The 13,690-nt window shown below is 46.0% G+C and overlaps 1 protein-coding gene across 4 annotated transcripts in view; it reads right to left on the reverse strand.

Moving 5' to 3' along the window:
• Nucleotides 1–13,690, reverse strand: part of LHX4 (LIM homeobox 4) — a 34,900-nt gene that overhangs the window by 1,928 nt on the left and 19,282 nt on the right. For all 4 annotated transcript variants that reach the window (XM_053247110.1, XM_053247106.1, XM_053247108.1 and 1 more), the window contains exons 3-5: nucleotides 9,420–9,622; nucleotides 2,875–3,029; nucleotides 1,384–1,555 (exon numbers count right to left, since the gene is read on the reverse strand). In XM_053247110.1, coding sequence (XP_053103085.1) covers nucleotides 1,384–1,555; nucleotides 2,875–3,029; nucleotides 9,420–9,622 — 530 coding nt within the window. The remainder of the gene's footprint in view (nucleotides 1–1,383; nucleotides 1,556–2,874; nucleotides 3,030–9,419; nucleotides 9,623–13,690) is intronic.

Raw genomic sequence — 13,690 nt, forward strand, 5'->3', positions numbered from 1 at the left:
GCATAAATATGTTTACAGTGAAGTGGATAAACCCGTTTTCTAGATGGTTCCTATTAAAAGCATGTGCACTTCCCCAGTCTGGAGAGTGCAGAGCAAGTTTTGCTTCCAACCAATATTTTCCTGTTGATTTTGAATCATGTTAAGTCCCTGTCCCTTGCATTCAATATAAAATACACATACACAAAGCATACCAAAATGATCTCTTAAAAATGCAAATGCCTAAGTTTCTAACATAGGAGGAATCCCTGAGAAGTACTCTAATTGTGTTAGGCAATGTTGGCACAGGGATTTTGCAGAAGGGATGAAGATCAGATGTCATCCCCTCCAACCTGGAAGCCACACACCACTCCCAAGCTTGGCCCATGCTGGTCAACCGTCTTACCTGCACTGGAGAAGGAACATTGCCACTATGGATTGTGCAGTCTGTACCGCTCGAATTGCAATGAGAACAGAGTGTTCTCGTAGGAGCACCTCATGCCCACCTTGGTGAGGTCCTCCTGGATGCTTATGAAGCAGGACTACAGAAAGTATTCAAGGCATCACTTGAGTGCCGCAGGGAACATCTGTCTTAAAATCCACTGATAGTTCTCCCTGATCATTAGGCTTCATTTCTATTTGATACTAAACATTCTTGGACTACATAGGAGGCTTGAGGATCACTCATCTAGACTGCATATCTGGTGCCTAGAGGCTTGGGTTATGCAGCCATTCTAGGTTCATTCTGGTTCAATTCATGTGGCAAGCTGATTGATATTCAATCACAATCCTTTATTGTAACCAACAATTCAGAGAAACAATTGTATGGAGCAGTCTGATACAACACACCGTGGAGCCTGGAAGCAAGTCACCCCCCCTGTGTGTGCAGTGCCATACATGACCTGAGGCATGTACACATACATGCATACATATGCCCACACACACAATCTATCCATTCCTTTTAGTAGAAGACAGACTGTGCATATGTGTGTACATGCATGCTACATCACATGACACCTGCTACATACCAGAGGGGAAGCATGCCTGAGTTCTAGTCTCCCTCCTGCATGCCACCATATGTAGAACATACACACTGGAGGGACAGTGTGAACACGGCCCCATAGACTAGGCCAAGGGCTTTCCTAACCTTACCTCTGGTGATCCAGATGTTGCTGAAGTACAACACCCATCACCCCCAGCTACAATTTATTGTGGCTGGGGATTATGGGATATGTACATCAGCAACATCTGGAGGACCCCAGGTTGGGAAATGCAAGGCACAAACATATGAGCCTCAATCTGCCTCCAAGGCCAAGTATTAATTACCCTCCAGAGGGGAAGTTAGGGGCCCAGCTTTTTTGGCCATAGCCTTTCCGGCCCCCAGCCCCTGCTCCCTCCCATGCCTACCTCTGAAGCTCAGTTCACTATCACTAACCCCACAGTCCTCTGCAGAGCTCTCTTTCTCGTGTTTGCTGCCTCCTCGGTTCCTTTTTACACTCTTGTAAAACTGGCCCCAGCGGTGCCGCCCAGCATCTTTCTTCAGGCGTTTCTCTTTGGCTCTTCTGTTTTGAAACCACACCTGGAGCCACAAAGGATTTTAAAAGAAATATGTTTGTGGTGGTCATTTAAAAAAAAAATAAATCAGAATTCTAGCATGGATGTAATGGACTTGGAGCAGGGATTTGATCTGAGATACTTCAGACCATTCATAACATGGGCATTTTAACAACTTCCCTGTATACATTATTGTTAGTCACAGTGGAAGTATAGGGCCAGAAGGCGCTTTAGCAATAGCAATAGCACTTACATTTATATACCGCTCTATAGCTGGAAGCTCTCTAAGCGGTTTACAATGATTTAGCATATTGCCCCCCAACATTCTGGATACTCATTTTACCGACCTCGGAAGGATGGAAGGCTGAGTCAACCTTGAGCCAACCTTGGCTCAACCTTTAGCCCAAGGCAGATTGATTTAGAAACCAATCATCCTTTGAGGATGAAAGCAAATTATCAACAATGTAATGTGGCATAAAAAGAATCAGTTCATAATGTCCTGGAGAAACCTAAAGGCTTGCATCTCATTCAAAGGACCTGCTATCAGAATTACTATATCTCTTCCTATATACTATAGGACAATAATAAAAGTTGGATAGGAAACTTCAAGGGACATAAACTAGGAGGGGGGAAATCCTGAATCATCTTTAAGATCCATAAGGGTTCTTTGTTTGGTCTAGCCCATAGAGGATGCTCCAACATTTTAATTCAGAGCTCTGACTAGTGGACATTTGCAAAGTCCACTTGTCTTTGAAGTGCTATCTGCTGCTACTTTCTTGGGCATCTCTGATGGTGATCAGATGCAAATGAGGAGCAAATTTTGTTTGCAGCTTTCCCCTTCCCGACATGATAAGCTGAACTTGATGAAATTCCCTCTTCTACAAGAACTTAACGAAGGCTGAAATATAATCAAATGCATCTGTTCACCCTCTCTCTGAGTCGAGGGTTCATAGCTGACTCTAGTTCATTGATGTACTGCCTTTCAACCTCACGAGGCACCAGATCATAGGATTTCCTCCTGTTTGGAATTCTTCTTCAGCCCAAGCTCAGCTAGAGCCATTGGGTCAAGGCAGGGAAGCAAGATCTGCTCTCCATGAGACCCAATTCCAGAATTTCTTGTAGTGCGACTCCCAGCAGTACACAGCACATCCTCCATCTTGAGGATTCATGTTCCTCTCAAAATCCAGGCTCCCTCCTAACTTGCATTGATGCATACATCCCCAATTTTTTTTCTTTTACAATGGTGACATTGTTGTGTATCAGTGATGGAAAAGTGAGGAGTGAAAAGCTATAAACCAGTCCTTTATTTAACTGAAGAGTGTGTCAGTATTACAGTTTGCTCACCTGTACCACACGCATGTCCAGTCCAGTCTCAGAGGACAGCTGCTCCCGTACATGCCTTGCTGGCTTGGGAGAATTTTTATAGGCATTCTTTAGTGTTTCCAACTGTTTAGCTGTGATGGTGGTTCGGGGCCTCTTAGCTCCAGCTTCTGAATCATCTACAACAGAACACTCTCTTATTATTTTTGGAATGCTGAGCATAAAGCAGCAACCGAGTCTCAGGCCTGTGGTATATTCTGAAAGTTAGTGAGAAGGAGAACAAACTAGAGCGGACAGCAATACAGCGAGAGGGGCTTCTTTATTTGTACAACTAGAGGCCATTTTGCACATTTCAGTGTCCTTGCACTGAAGGCTTCTTTGCAGATTAGGCATGGAAGGGGAGGGAAAAGCAGAGGTGATCTTTCCCTCCAAAACCCCTTTCCGCTTGTATAAATCTGTTCCTGAGGGCTGTGCGGAAGAGTACACATTCACACACCCTTAAGAAATCATGCCTGTCATGCTGTGTAGCCTTAGGAGGATGGAACAAGAGCTCCATCCTTGCAAGAATCTAACCAATAGCATGGCAAGACTTACCATGCAGCTGCAGCACATGGGGAGGGGAAAGTGATTCCCGCTTTTCTCTTCTCTCCTTCCCCCATAAAAGCCCTTTCTTTGTGTCCTGGAATTGCTCAGTGTGGGCAGGGGTGTAGGGAGCTCTCTGTCGCAGAACAAGCTTGACTGGCAGCCCCCCATGTTGATGTGTGCACACGCACAAGTGTGCATCAGCCACACACCCTGCGTATGATGTCATATGCAAGGGGTGTGGCGTCCAGTGGCAAGACATGCATGCTACCCTTCTGCCTGCTTCACTTGGCGCTTCATTTGCGCACCATGGCGGGGGGCGGGCGGGTCGGATGTGTTCTTTCTGTGCCTCGCTCCAAGCAGAGAATGGATTCACCCAATCAAACTCTGGCAACGTGTGAACAAAGTGCCCATTGCAACAGGCAGAAAGGTAGTGTGCCCAGCCGGGGGGGGGGTGGCAGATGAGGGACTCTGGTGCCCCCCCAAAGGTGTGGGGGAAAGCAGGGGTGAGACTTTGGCAGCCCCTGGAAGGCCTCGGGGCCGAGGCAGCTGGAGGGCACTCATCCCCACATGCTCAATAGGGTGACGTGAAAGGGGCTTGTGGGGGGTGGGAGGAGTGAAAATTGCTTCCCTCTCCCCATGTACTGCAGCGCTGTGGGAAGCCTCACATGCTACTGTTTAGTGAGATTGTTGCAAGGAGAAATCTCTTGCTCAGCCCTCCTAAGACTGCACAGCACACCAGCCCGTTTAATTTGCTAGACATAGATGAAAACTCCAGCTGCACGCTCAGTTCCAAACTGATTCCACTCCTGAATGTATTTCTATGGTGACTTCAGTGCTAACGGGTTCATTCAAAAGCTTATTGACAGAGTTCTGCAATCCTGTGACCCCTCTCTTCTCCATAGTATGTCTCCAATGTCCAGTTGAGGCAGAGAAACACACAGCTCCCAATCCAAGAGTAACTGACTGAGTGATTTTTTTAAATGATATCTTACTTTTCCAAAAAAACCACCTTTTTCCATGGCAGCCAATAGAGAACAAATGCAATCAATAAAATTTAAACTAAAGCAGTTTTTAAAACCAGCAACTAATGCAGCAGATAAAAGCACAATAAAATGAAGCAGGGATAAATTCAGAGTTTAAAGGCCTGGGAACATAGAAAGGTTTTCACTTGGTGCCAAAAAGATGACAAAAGTTAGCATCAGCTGGATTTCTCTGGGGAGAGCATGCCAGGAACATGGTGCCGCCACGAGAAAGGCCCTCTCATTGCCAGACCATCTTGCCACTGTTTAGACCAATTCAAATTCACCCATTGCTTTGATTGCACTGCTTGCAGAAGCATACACATCGAGACTATTCACACAATTCTGCAGCCAAGCCTGGTTTTGCACACTCGTGTGAACCACCAGGATCAGGGGTCAAATTCGCCTAAGTAGCCACCCTCTTAAGGGAGTGAGTGCTCCCTTAACCTCATTTTTATAATTGTGCAGCTGTGGCTGACACACTCGGGAGTGGGGATCACCATAATGCACCGTGCACTTGCACGGTGCATTATCAGAGTTCTGGGGAGCGGGCTGGCACATGGCACATCCCGGCATTCAGACCCCCAGAGCTGCCGGGAGCACAGCGGGTCGTCTGGGTGGGCGATCTGCCCACCCAGGGAAGAGAGCTTGGTCGTCTGCAGGAAGGATGAGTCAAACATGCTCTCCCCGCAAACCTCCACAGAGCTCTTCTCACTGATCATGAGAAGAGCTCCATCTTGTGAAAACATTAAAGCAGGACATTTTTATATATGTCACACACTCTGTGCTCCTCTTTCCCCACATTTAAGTAACATTTCAGCTGCAGTTCTCTGCTGATTAGATGGCAAGTCCCTCTTAAAACAGCAGCACTTTGATTCCCTGCTTTAAACCAAACATGTAACCCAGCTCCAAATCTGATTTAGTTCCAGATAACTACTGATGAAGTGTTAAAGCACTTTCAATGAGAATAGCAACAACTTTCCATAATCAGATGAGCATCAAAATGCTAGTATTAGTACATCCTGGGCTTGAAGTTGCAACTTGAACAGTATACAATATTTTATATACATATTTTTCTTTCTGAACTCTTCACACTAGTAGCAGCCTTAGAAGCAGCCATTCTAGCACTACTAGTTTCATTCCCTGGTAGGCTCTCAAACTGGCCAAAGTGCACCTTCTGAATGAATAGAAAGAAAACCCTGTTAAAATACACAGAAGCACAAAAATGTCAAAGAGTCGTGAAGACAAACCTCCCTCCACACAGTACATCTGTTCCCACCTACCTTGCTAACAAACTGTCTTGCAGCAGAGGCACAATCTTCCCTCCCCTCATATACAGACAGTTCCCACAGTGGACTTCAGCCTGTGTCCTGGAATTACTTGTCTCTTAGTTTTGGCTCCATCTGCTGCAAAACTTTATGACACTGAAGCCATCGATAGCACTGAGTCAATAATAGAAATTGAGCAATATTCAATCCATGATCTCCTGGCCCTGCCTCCCCTGCCAGTCCCCTCAGCACAAATAGGCATTGCATCACCCTAGCCAAATTGATTAGGTCAAAATAGAGTCCTTAATTAATGAGAAGTCAGGGCTTGTCAACATGAAATCCATTAAAGACCAGTTCAGTTTTAATTTCAGTCAGGCACCGTTTGGCAGTCTCTGTGGGTTCATTAGCGTTCGGTGATCTATAGCCTTTTTCTGTCTCACTTTCCTCAACCCACCCCCAATTCTGGGTTTTCCACCTACAGTAAATATTGGCATTTTAGACCTCAGAATGAAAAATGGGGAACTCTCTGGGTTGAGGGCCGGATTAAGCTGATGTGCAAGAAGCAACTCGGTTGTCTCCTGTGGAGCTCAGCCCAGGGTTGCTTCTGGGTCTGGCTCTTGATGTTCCTCTGTGCACAGAAACACGACTCGTGCCTCTGGAGCACCTTGCCAGGTCCCTAAGAAGGTTGGGTTTCTGGAGACATCTGATGGGGTGGGGGGTGGGGACTGAAAATTTGGTCCAGGTACCAAGTGCCTATAGGAGGGACTGAGCAAGCAGTTGTCCAATATCTGCTCCCCTTAATTCTAAGTACCTTGGTTATAGCCCTTTTGCCAAAGCAAGGAAAGCGGAGGACGATGGTCTTGTGAATGCTGTGAAAAGGAGGGGGGCCTGGCCTCAAGAGGGAAAAAAGAGCAAGCTGGGGAAGACCAGTGGGAATCTCCGTCAAACTCATAGCAAAGCTAGGCCCTTGTCCAGGTCTTATGAAAAAGACTAGCCCTCATATTTTCCTGCTACTTGTTTCCCTCGTTTCCTCATATTTCCCTGTGTAGGGACAGTAACCATATATATATGCACTCAAGAGTTTAAAAAATTCCAATTTAATTGATTCCTCACCTGACACTATTACCCTTCCTTATAATAAACAAAATACTTTGTGTGCAAAATCTCTAAGAAATGAAGAGAGGGTAAGGAGGACACACGAGGAAATAAGCTACACAGGACAGAAGCCAAAGCACCAAACCAGTTTGTCAGGCTGAGTGTGGAATCGGGCCTTGGCAGGATCAGGGCCACCAATCATGGAATCTGATGGGTTAAATCAGAAGTGGGGCCAAAAGAGGCTCGGCATTGGGCTATCAGCTCCAGAGGTTACAACCATGGAACCCTGCGGTAGGACAGCAAATCAGAAGGACAGGAGGAAGAACGTCAGTAGCCTCCTTCAGATGTTATTAAAAAGCGCCACAGTAGCCGTGTACAGTGGGGTGAAGGGGGGGGAGTCCTGCCAGGTCACTCACCCTGCGCCCTGCTGCTTGCATTTAGGATGGGGCTTGTCTGAGAGGGAGGAGCCCTCCCCGTGGCAGCGGGCACATCCATGGTTGCGAGGGATCACGGGTGTGCCTGCCATCATGGGGAGGGCATCCCTTTTCAGACAAGCCCTGTCATCAACATGCATGGCGAGGCATGCAGGTGAGTAACATGGTGGGATTTCCTCCCCTATTAGAAAGCAGGGCTTTTTAATAATGTCTGAATCAGGCTAGTGGTGTATGGAAACCATGATCTGCAGCTGGCTCAGAAGAAAGGGAGAACTAGCAAGATTCAGGAGCCAATTAAGTAAGGTACACAGAATCTGAAGCCTAGGGAAGAAGACAAGATTCTACAGGGACAACCCTCGGAATTCTAGAAGGATAGGAACAGAGTACATTGTTCAAACGAGGGGACAGAAAACTATAACTAGCACAGTAATCTTCACTATTTTAGAAGCAGGGGCCACTTTGGCATTCCCTATTATGCTGACCTCCACAAAGTTCCACACTTTTCCCAGTGGGGGGGGGGGTCCATTAAGAGAAACTGAGTCTTGCTGAGCCCCCCAGTACCATCTTGGAAGCACACACCAGGAAGTGTAGTCCTTCCCAACACATTTCCCATAGAGCTCTATGGAGAAAACACTGAGAAGGACTCCACTTCCCAGCACTCTATGCACACATTCTAAGATGGCGCTGTGGCTCAAGAACTCAGTTTCCCTTCAATGAGTCCCACCAGCACTAGGAAATAGTGATGGGAACGTTCATCTCTGCACAGTGCCAGAGGGCCATGTGGAGTATTTGACTTCAGCCAAAGTTTCACACAGGCCTAAGAAATCATTAGTGAGGAAGCCACACTGAGATGGGAGCTGTCACTGGCTCCTGGGCCTTGCAGTGAAGAACACTGAACTAGCCAGTGTTTAATGATTGGCTTTCTAGGCCCACCTGCCACACAGCAGTGCCCTTGCCTCTTAACTCTGTTCACCCAAGTTGCTCCTCTTATTTCCTGAAACATGTCCACAAGAGGGAGAATAAGAATTTGTGCCTTGAGCAGGGTTTAGCTGGAAGACAGCACAACTACAACAGGCCCTTGTATGGCAAAAACAGGAAGCCTGCAACAACTTCAAGTGACCTGGGCAGAGGGAGGATGGGGTTGGCATGTCTAGAGAGAAGCAGGAGGACCCACAGCCTGACCCACAGTTTCTCCAGTACTATGCTAAAGCCTACTTCTCAAATCAAGGAAGCAAGAGGCAAACCACCCCATGGCACAGTTACAATGTGTACTAGTGTGTCAATGTCACATACCTTCAATTTCATTTGTGGCACACTTGCCAAGGAGGTTGGCCAGAGTGTGCAACTATGACTCATGCATGAATCCAGCTACCCCCATAGGGGTTAGGATCCCGTTCCTGTTTCCCAAAGGGTCCCTTTCCTGCCTTGCAAAACATCCCCAAATAGTAGTAGCCTACAAACGGATTTACTAGTCTGCCTAGAAGCATAGAATTTTAGGGTTGGAAGGAACCTTGGAGGCCTTCTAGAGCAACCCCCTGCCCAATGCTGAAAACTGCTATAGCATCACTGACAGATGACTGCCAGCCTCCGACTGAAAACCTCCAGCAAAGGAGAGCCTACTACTGCACGAGGCAGTCTGCTTCACCGGCATACAGCTCTTACCATCTGGAAATTCTTCCCAATGTCTAGCCAAATCTGCTCCCAGATTAGGCTAGACATTAGGAAGAACATTGTTCTAGACATGGTTTTATGTGACAGACCTTCAGATATCTGAAGATGGCTGTCATAGCTCCCCTTAGTCTTCTCCAAGCGAAACATACCCAGCTTTTAACCGTTCCTAGTAGGACTTGGTTTCCAGGCCCCTCACCATCTTTGCTGCCCTCCTCTGAACCAGTTCCAGTTCCAGATATCAGCACTGATCATTTTTAGCACACTGACGACCTGGAAGAAAGAGCCAACTCTCTCCTAATGGACAAATATTACTTGTCTGGTCACCAGAAAGCAATTCTTACTCAACACAGGCAAGTTAATCTGGGTCAAATTAACTACATTTAATTTAACCTAACTTAATGTATTTGTATTCACCAAGCTGAGCAAGAGAAAATTCCCCATTGCCACCCAATTCCATCCCATGGTTGTCAGAGCTGGTAGCTTTGCTCAAGCCCTACCGTTCTGCTTGGCCGTCTCGTAGTCCTCCTTGCACACCAGCCGCCCATCTTCCATGAGGTAGAACTCATCACCTGTGGCCAGTTGGCGGTTGCAAATAATGCAGGCAAAGCAGTGCAGGTGATAGACGAAGTCCTGGGCTTTCCTGACCACCTGGGTGGGTGGTATTCCCTGCTGGCACGCTGTGCATTTTGTGCCAAAACGCCTGCAAAAGAGGAGGAGGAGGAGGAGAAGAGGCAATGCTGGCAACTAGAGCTGTAAAGGAAAAGCACAGGATATGCTACTGGGCAAAGAACGGAGCTACCTGAAAATCTCATATTTACGCCCCCAAAAGGGGTGGGTGAGTTCCTGCATCTGTGACTATGAGGATAGGCCTGAAGGTCTGTGGGCAATACTTGTGGCTTCTTAGAAACCAGAAATGTTCTTGAATCAGTTCCCCCAGTAATTGACACAGTGGACCTTCAGTGCCCTGTATAGCTACAGTGTTGCTCCTCTCAATCAGCTAAACCAATACATAACAAATAAATCATAGTTAAAATGTTAGATAAATCTAAATTATTGGGGCAGGGGAAGAAATTATGCACACTGCATTTGCATATGACATGGAAGTCATAGAATCAAATTTTTCTTAGTTTGAAATTTGGATTGCCTGGGTACCGAATTTATTATTTGTAGATAATAATTATTTTTTTAAAAAAAATTAAACATGGAGTTAAAAAAAAGAAAGATAGAGCACACAAAGCTCTGCCTACAGCCAAGAAAACAGTATGGAATGAATCACTGTCCTGAGCCAGAGAGACCCTCAGAGCCTCCGTGGAAGGCAAGCACTCAGAATGGAGAGGGCTGTGGAGGAAGGGGCAGAGTTTAAAGCAGCAATCGACCCAATTATGCATGACATTTCACATCACAAGTCTTTATCTTCTTCACTGTAAAGGGAATGGGCTAATGGACTGAGGAAGGTTTGGTTTGAATGGACCTTTTAAAGCCTGGGGAGGCTGTGCTGTTGCCCCCACAAGGATGCTGTGTATTTTATCCACATTAATACTAAATACATTAATTATAGCCATTGCTAGGATAATGAATACCAGATTAATTTAAAATGATTAGCCACATGCTGCAGTCATACCTGGCACCACATTCTTCCTGTACAGTCATGAATGTGTCCAAAAAAAGCAAGCATGCCCTACAACAAGTATGTTCTCCCAGCAGGAGGGTTGGTGCTGTCTTCACCATGTATTGAAAACAGCATGTTAGCTTGATCTGTGCTTCCGTGCTGAACCCAGAAAGCTGTTGGGATTCAATGCCGCAAATGGCATGCCAGCATAGCAGCATCAATGCCGGCTGAGAACCGATACCATGTGGTGAACTAGAACACTGTACCTGCATCAAAGGGCAGAGCCACAATACTGTACAGAGGTCTGCCTTCCTTCAGAAGTGCAGCTCTTCTTCCATGCACAGCACACAGAGGTGACAGACTGGCCTTTCAATGTGAACCGGCCTCTGGTTCTGCTCTGCTTCTCCTCCCCTATCCAGTGCTGGGCTGAACAGTGCATGGCCAAAGAGCTGCTCCATGATGCCTCTGCTCCCATGAATGCCTTGATGAGGGCCCCCATCTGCTACCTGCACTGCCTCAAAGTCATAATTTAGGATTGCCCACCAGCTGCCTAGTCGTGGCTCCAGCAGCCCCAGTGACTCCACCCACCTAGTCCCCCAGTTTCACTCAGCCCAGACTCCATGTGCCTCACCTCCTCCCAGAGGAAGGAAAGGTGCACTCCTGTGCAGTTGTGCCCAAATGGGGGGGGGAGTGAAATAACTTGGTTGCAATCCATAAACAACACACCTGAGATATCAGATAGTTCAAGATGGGTTAATCATTTCACCATGATGGGACTTGTAGTTCTGGTTCCATTGGTTTTCCTTGATGCTCAGCTCCGCTTTCCATCATGGTATACTGTTACTGAGCCCCAAGAATGCTTATTTGGGAATTCAAAAACTAGGGGTTTTCTTGTCTGACTAGGATTGTACCTCTGACCAGGTTTAAACCAACCTGGCCTATAAATCTACCACTCTGACAGAACTAAGTTTCACAGAAGAAAACTGATTTCCCCATTTCTCTACCTTATGGCTATAGACTGCAACACACACACACAATACAAAGATTCATAAAGGAAAGGAAAGATTGTGCCATCAAGTCAGTGTCAACTCCTAGTTCCCACAGAGCCATGTGGTAGAATACAGGAGGGGTTTACCATTGCCTCCTCCTGCAAAGTATGAGATGATGCCTTTCAGTACCTTTCTATATCACTGCTGCCCAATATAGGAGTTTCCTGTATTCTGGGAAACACACCAGCAGGGATTTGAACCAACAGCCTCCTGCTCTCTAGGCAGGTTCCCCGCTGCACCATTAGGTGGTGTATACAAAGATTCACAGAAATTTAAAAACAATCCTTTCTAATGGGAGAATATTATTAATAAAGCTATAGCAGCACATAGCACATCATTAAAAACAAAGCCACATCGTATACTTAAATGCCCCTTTAAACTGTTTAATTATTAACGTACCAGAAGAGTACTAGGTGAGATGTTAATTAGGAACTAAGCCTTCTGGAGGAAGCAGAAGGAAGGGAGCCTTAGCTCAATGAAAAGACCTCTGCACTGTTTCCCAATGCTTAATGTTTCCTATTAAACTGGTACCCATTAAAGTAGGGGGGCTGGCTCGGTATAAAGCAGCTCTATCTGTCTTATGTGTGTTGGTTGGTCTGCAGCTCTTACAAGCACAGAGGCCCTCTCAGGGTCTTTCCCCATACTACTACATGCAAAATTACAACCTTCTGATCATTGGACACTTCACCCAGTCACCCTCTGGCTTTTAGAGACCGTTCACTTATCCAGAACAGTTGGTAAGTAACCCACTCTTTGATGGAGTAGGGAACCAAGTCACTTGGGGCAGGGGGTCTTTCTCTCTTCCACACCCACTCCCTTAATCCCTAGTGATGTGGGTTGTATTAATTAGCTTTAAATTCCTTTTCCGTCTAGCATCATATCCTCATCCTTGTACTTTACATTAATTAATGCAGAATAACGACTACCCTCCCCCACCACACACACTATTTATATGCTCTTCACAGTCACTAGCCAACTCTGTCCATAAACTGGCACTGGAAAATGGGTGGGGTGGGGGGTGTACTAGCTTTTTACCACAGCAAAATCCTCTGCATTTTTACTCATAAGTAAATTCCATATAGTTCAGTGGGACTTGGATTGCAAAAGCAGGAGGAGGGGAAAGTCATTTTTTGTTGTCTATCCCAAATCTATTATCAATAGATAATAGTGGATGCTTGCAAGCTGTAGTATGATTATGGGGTGGCTCCAATCCATAAAATCACAGTAAGGAAATATTGGATCACATTGATTTTGAAGCACCCAAGAAATAGGGTCATGGCATTATTGTCCAGTCATGGCGCATCTTGATTTTAAAGCCTACCCTCCCAAACCTAAACTATAGCTAATCTGCTGCCAAAACAAGAAAAAAAGCATAAAAGCAAATTGCAGAAATTCACCTCTCAATTCTTATTAGTGTTACTATGTGCATGCTGCTTAGTAGCAAAAGCAATAATGTGGTAATCAGCCATTTACTCCCCAATGTTCACAAATTATACATCACTGCATGATATTGTCCTACAACAATATAAAGCGGGGGTGGGGGTGGTTAGAGGTAAATAAAACTCTTGTTCACAATAGTAACAAGTGTTGCATATATGTCATCATCATGATACATAATAAACCTAATGTTCTGGAATCTATCTATTTTTACATTTATATCCTGCTCTTCCTCCAAGGAGCCCAGAGTGGTGTACTACATACTTGAGTTTCTCCTCACAACAACCCTGTGAAGTAGGTTAGGCTGAGAGAAAAGTGACTGGCCCAGAGTCATGTATCATGGCTGAATGGGGATTTGAACTCGGGTCTCCCCGGTCCTAGTCCAGCACTCTAACCACACCACCATGCTGGCTCTCGTGGTACAGAGGTACACTGCTTCTGGAAATGGAGGGTTCATTTTCACAACTAGTTTCAGTTGATAGACCCATCCTCCATTAACTCATATCTCCCCAGCCACCACATAAAACAGCAACCAGCAAAAATTACTTCTAATTCACATCCCAGCTTGCTTCAAGTATACGCTGATGGGATCTGAGCTGTCAGTGACTGGCCAGGAGAGGGATCTTGGGGTTGTGGTGGACAGCTCGTTGAAAGTGTCGACTCAATGTGCGGC

This window comes from Hemicordylus capensis, chromosome 4 (genome assembly GCF_027244095.1).
Source record: "Hemicordylus capensis ecotype Gifberg chromosome 4, rHemCap1.1.pri, whole genome shotgun sequence".
In the NCBI taxonomy this organism is placed as follows: Eukaryota; Metazoa; Chordata; class Lepidosauria; order Squamata; family Cordylidae; genus Hemicordylus; species Hemicordylus capensis.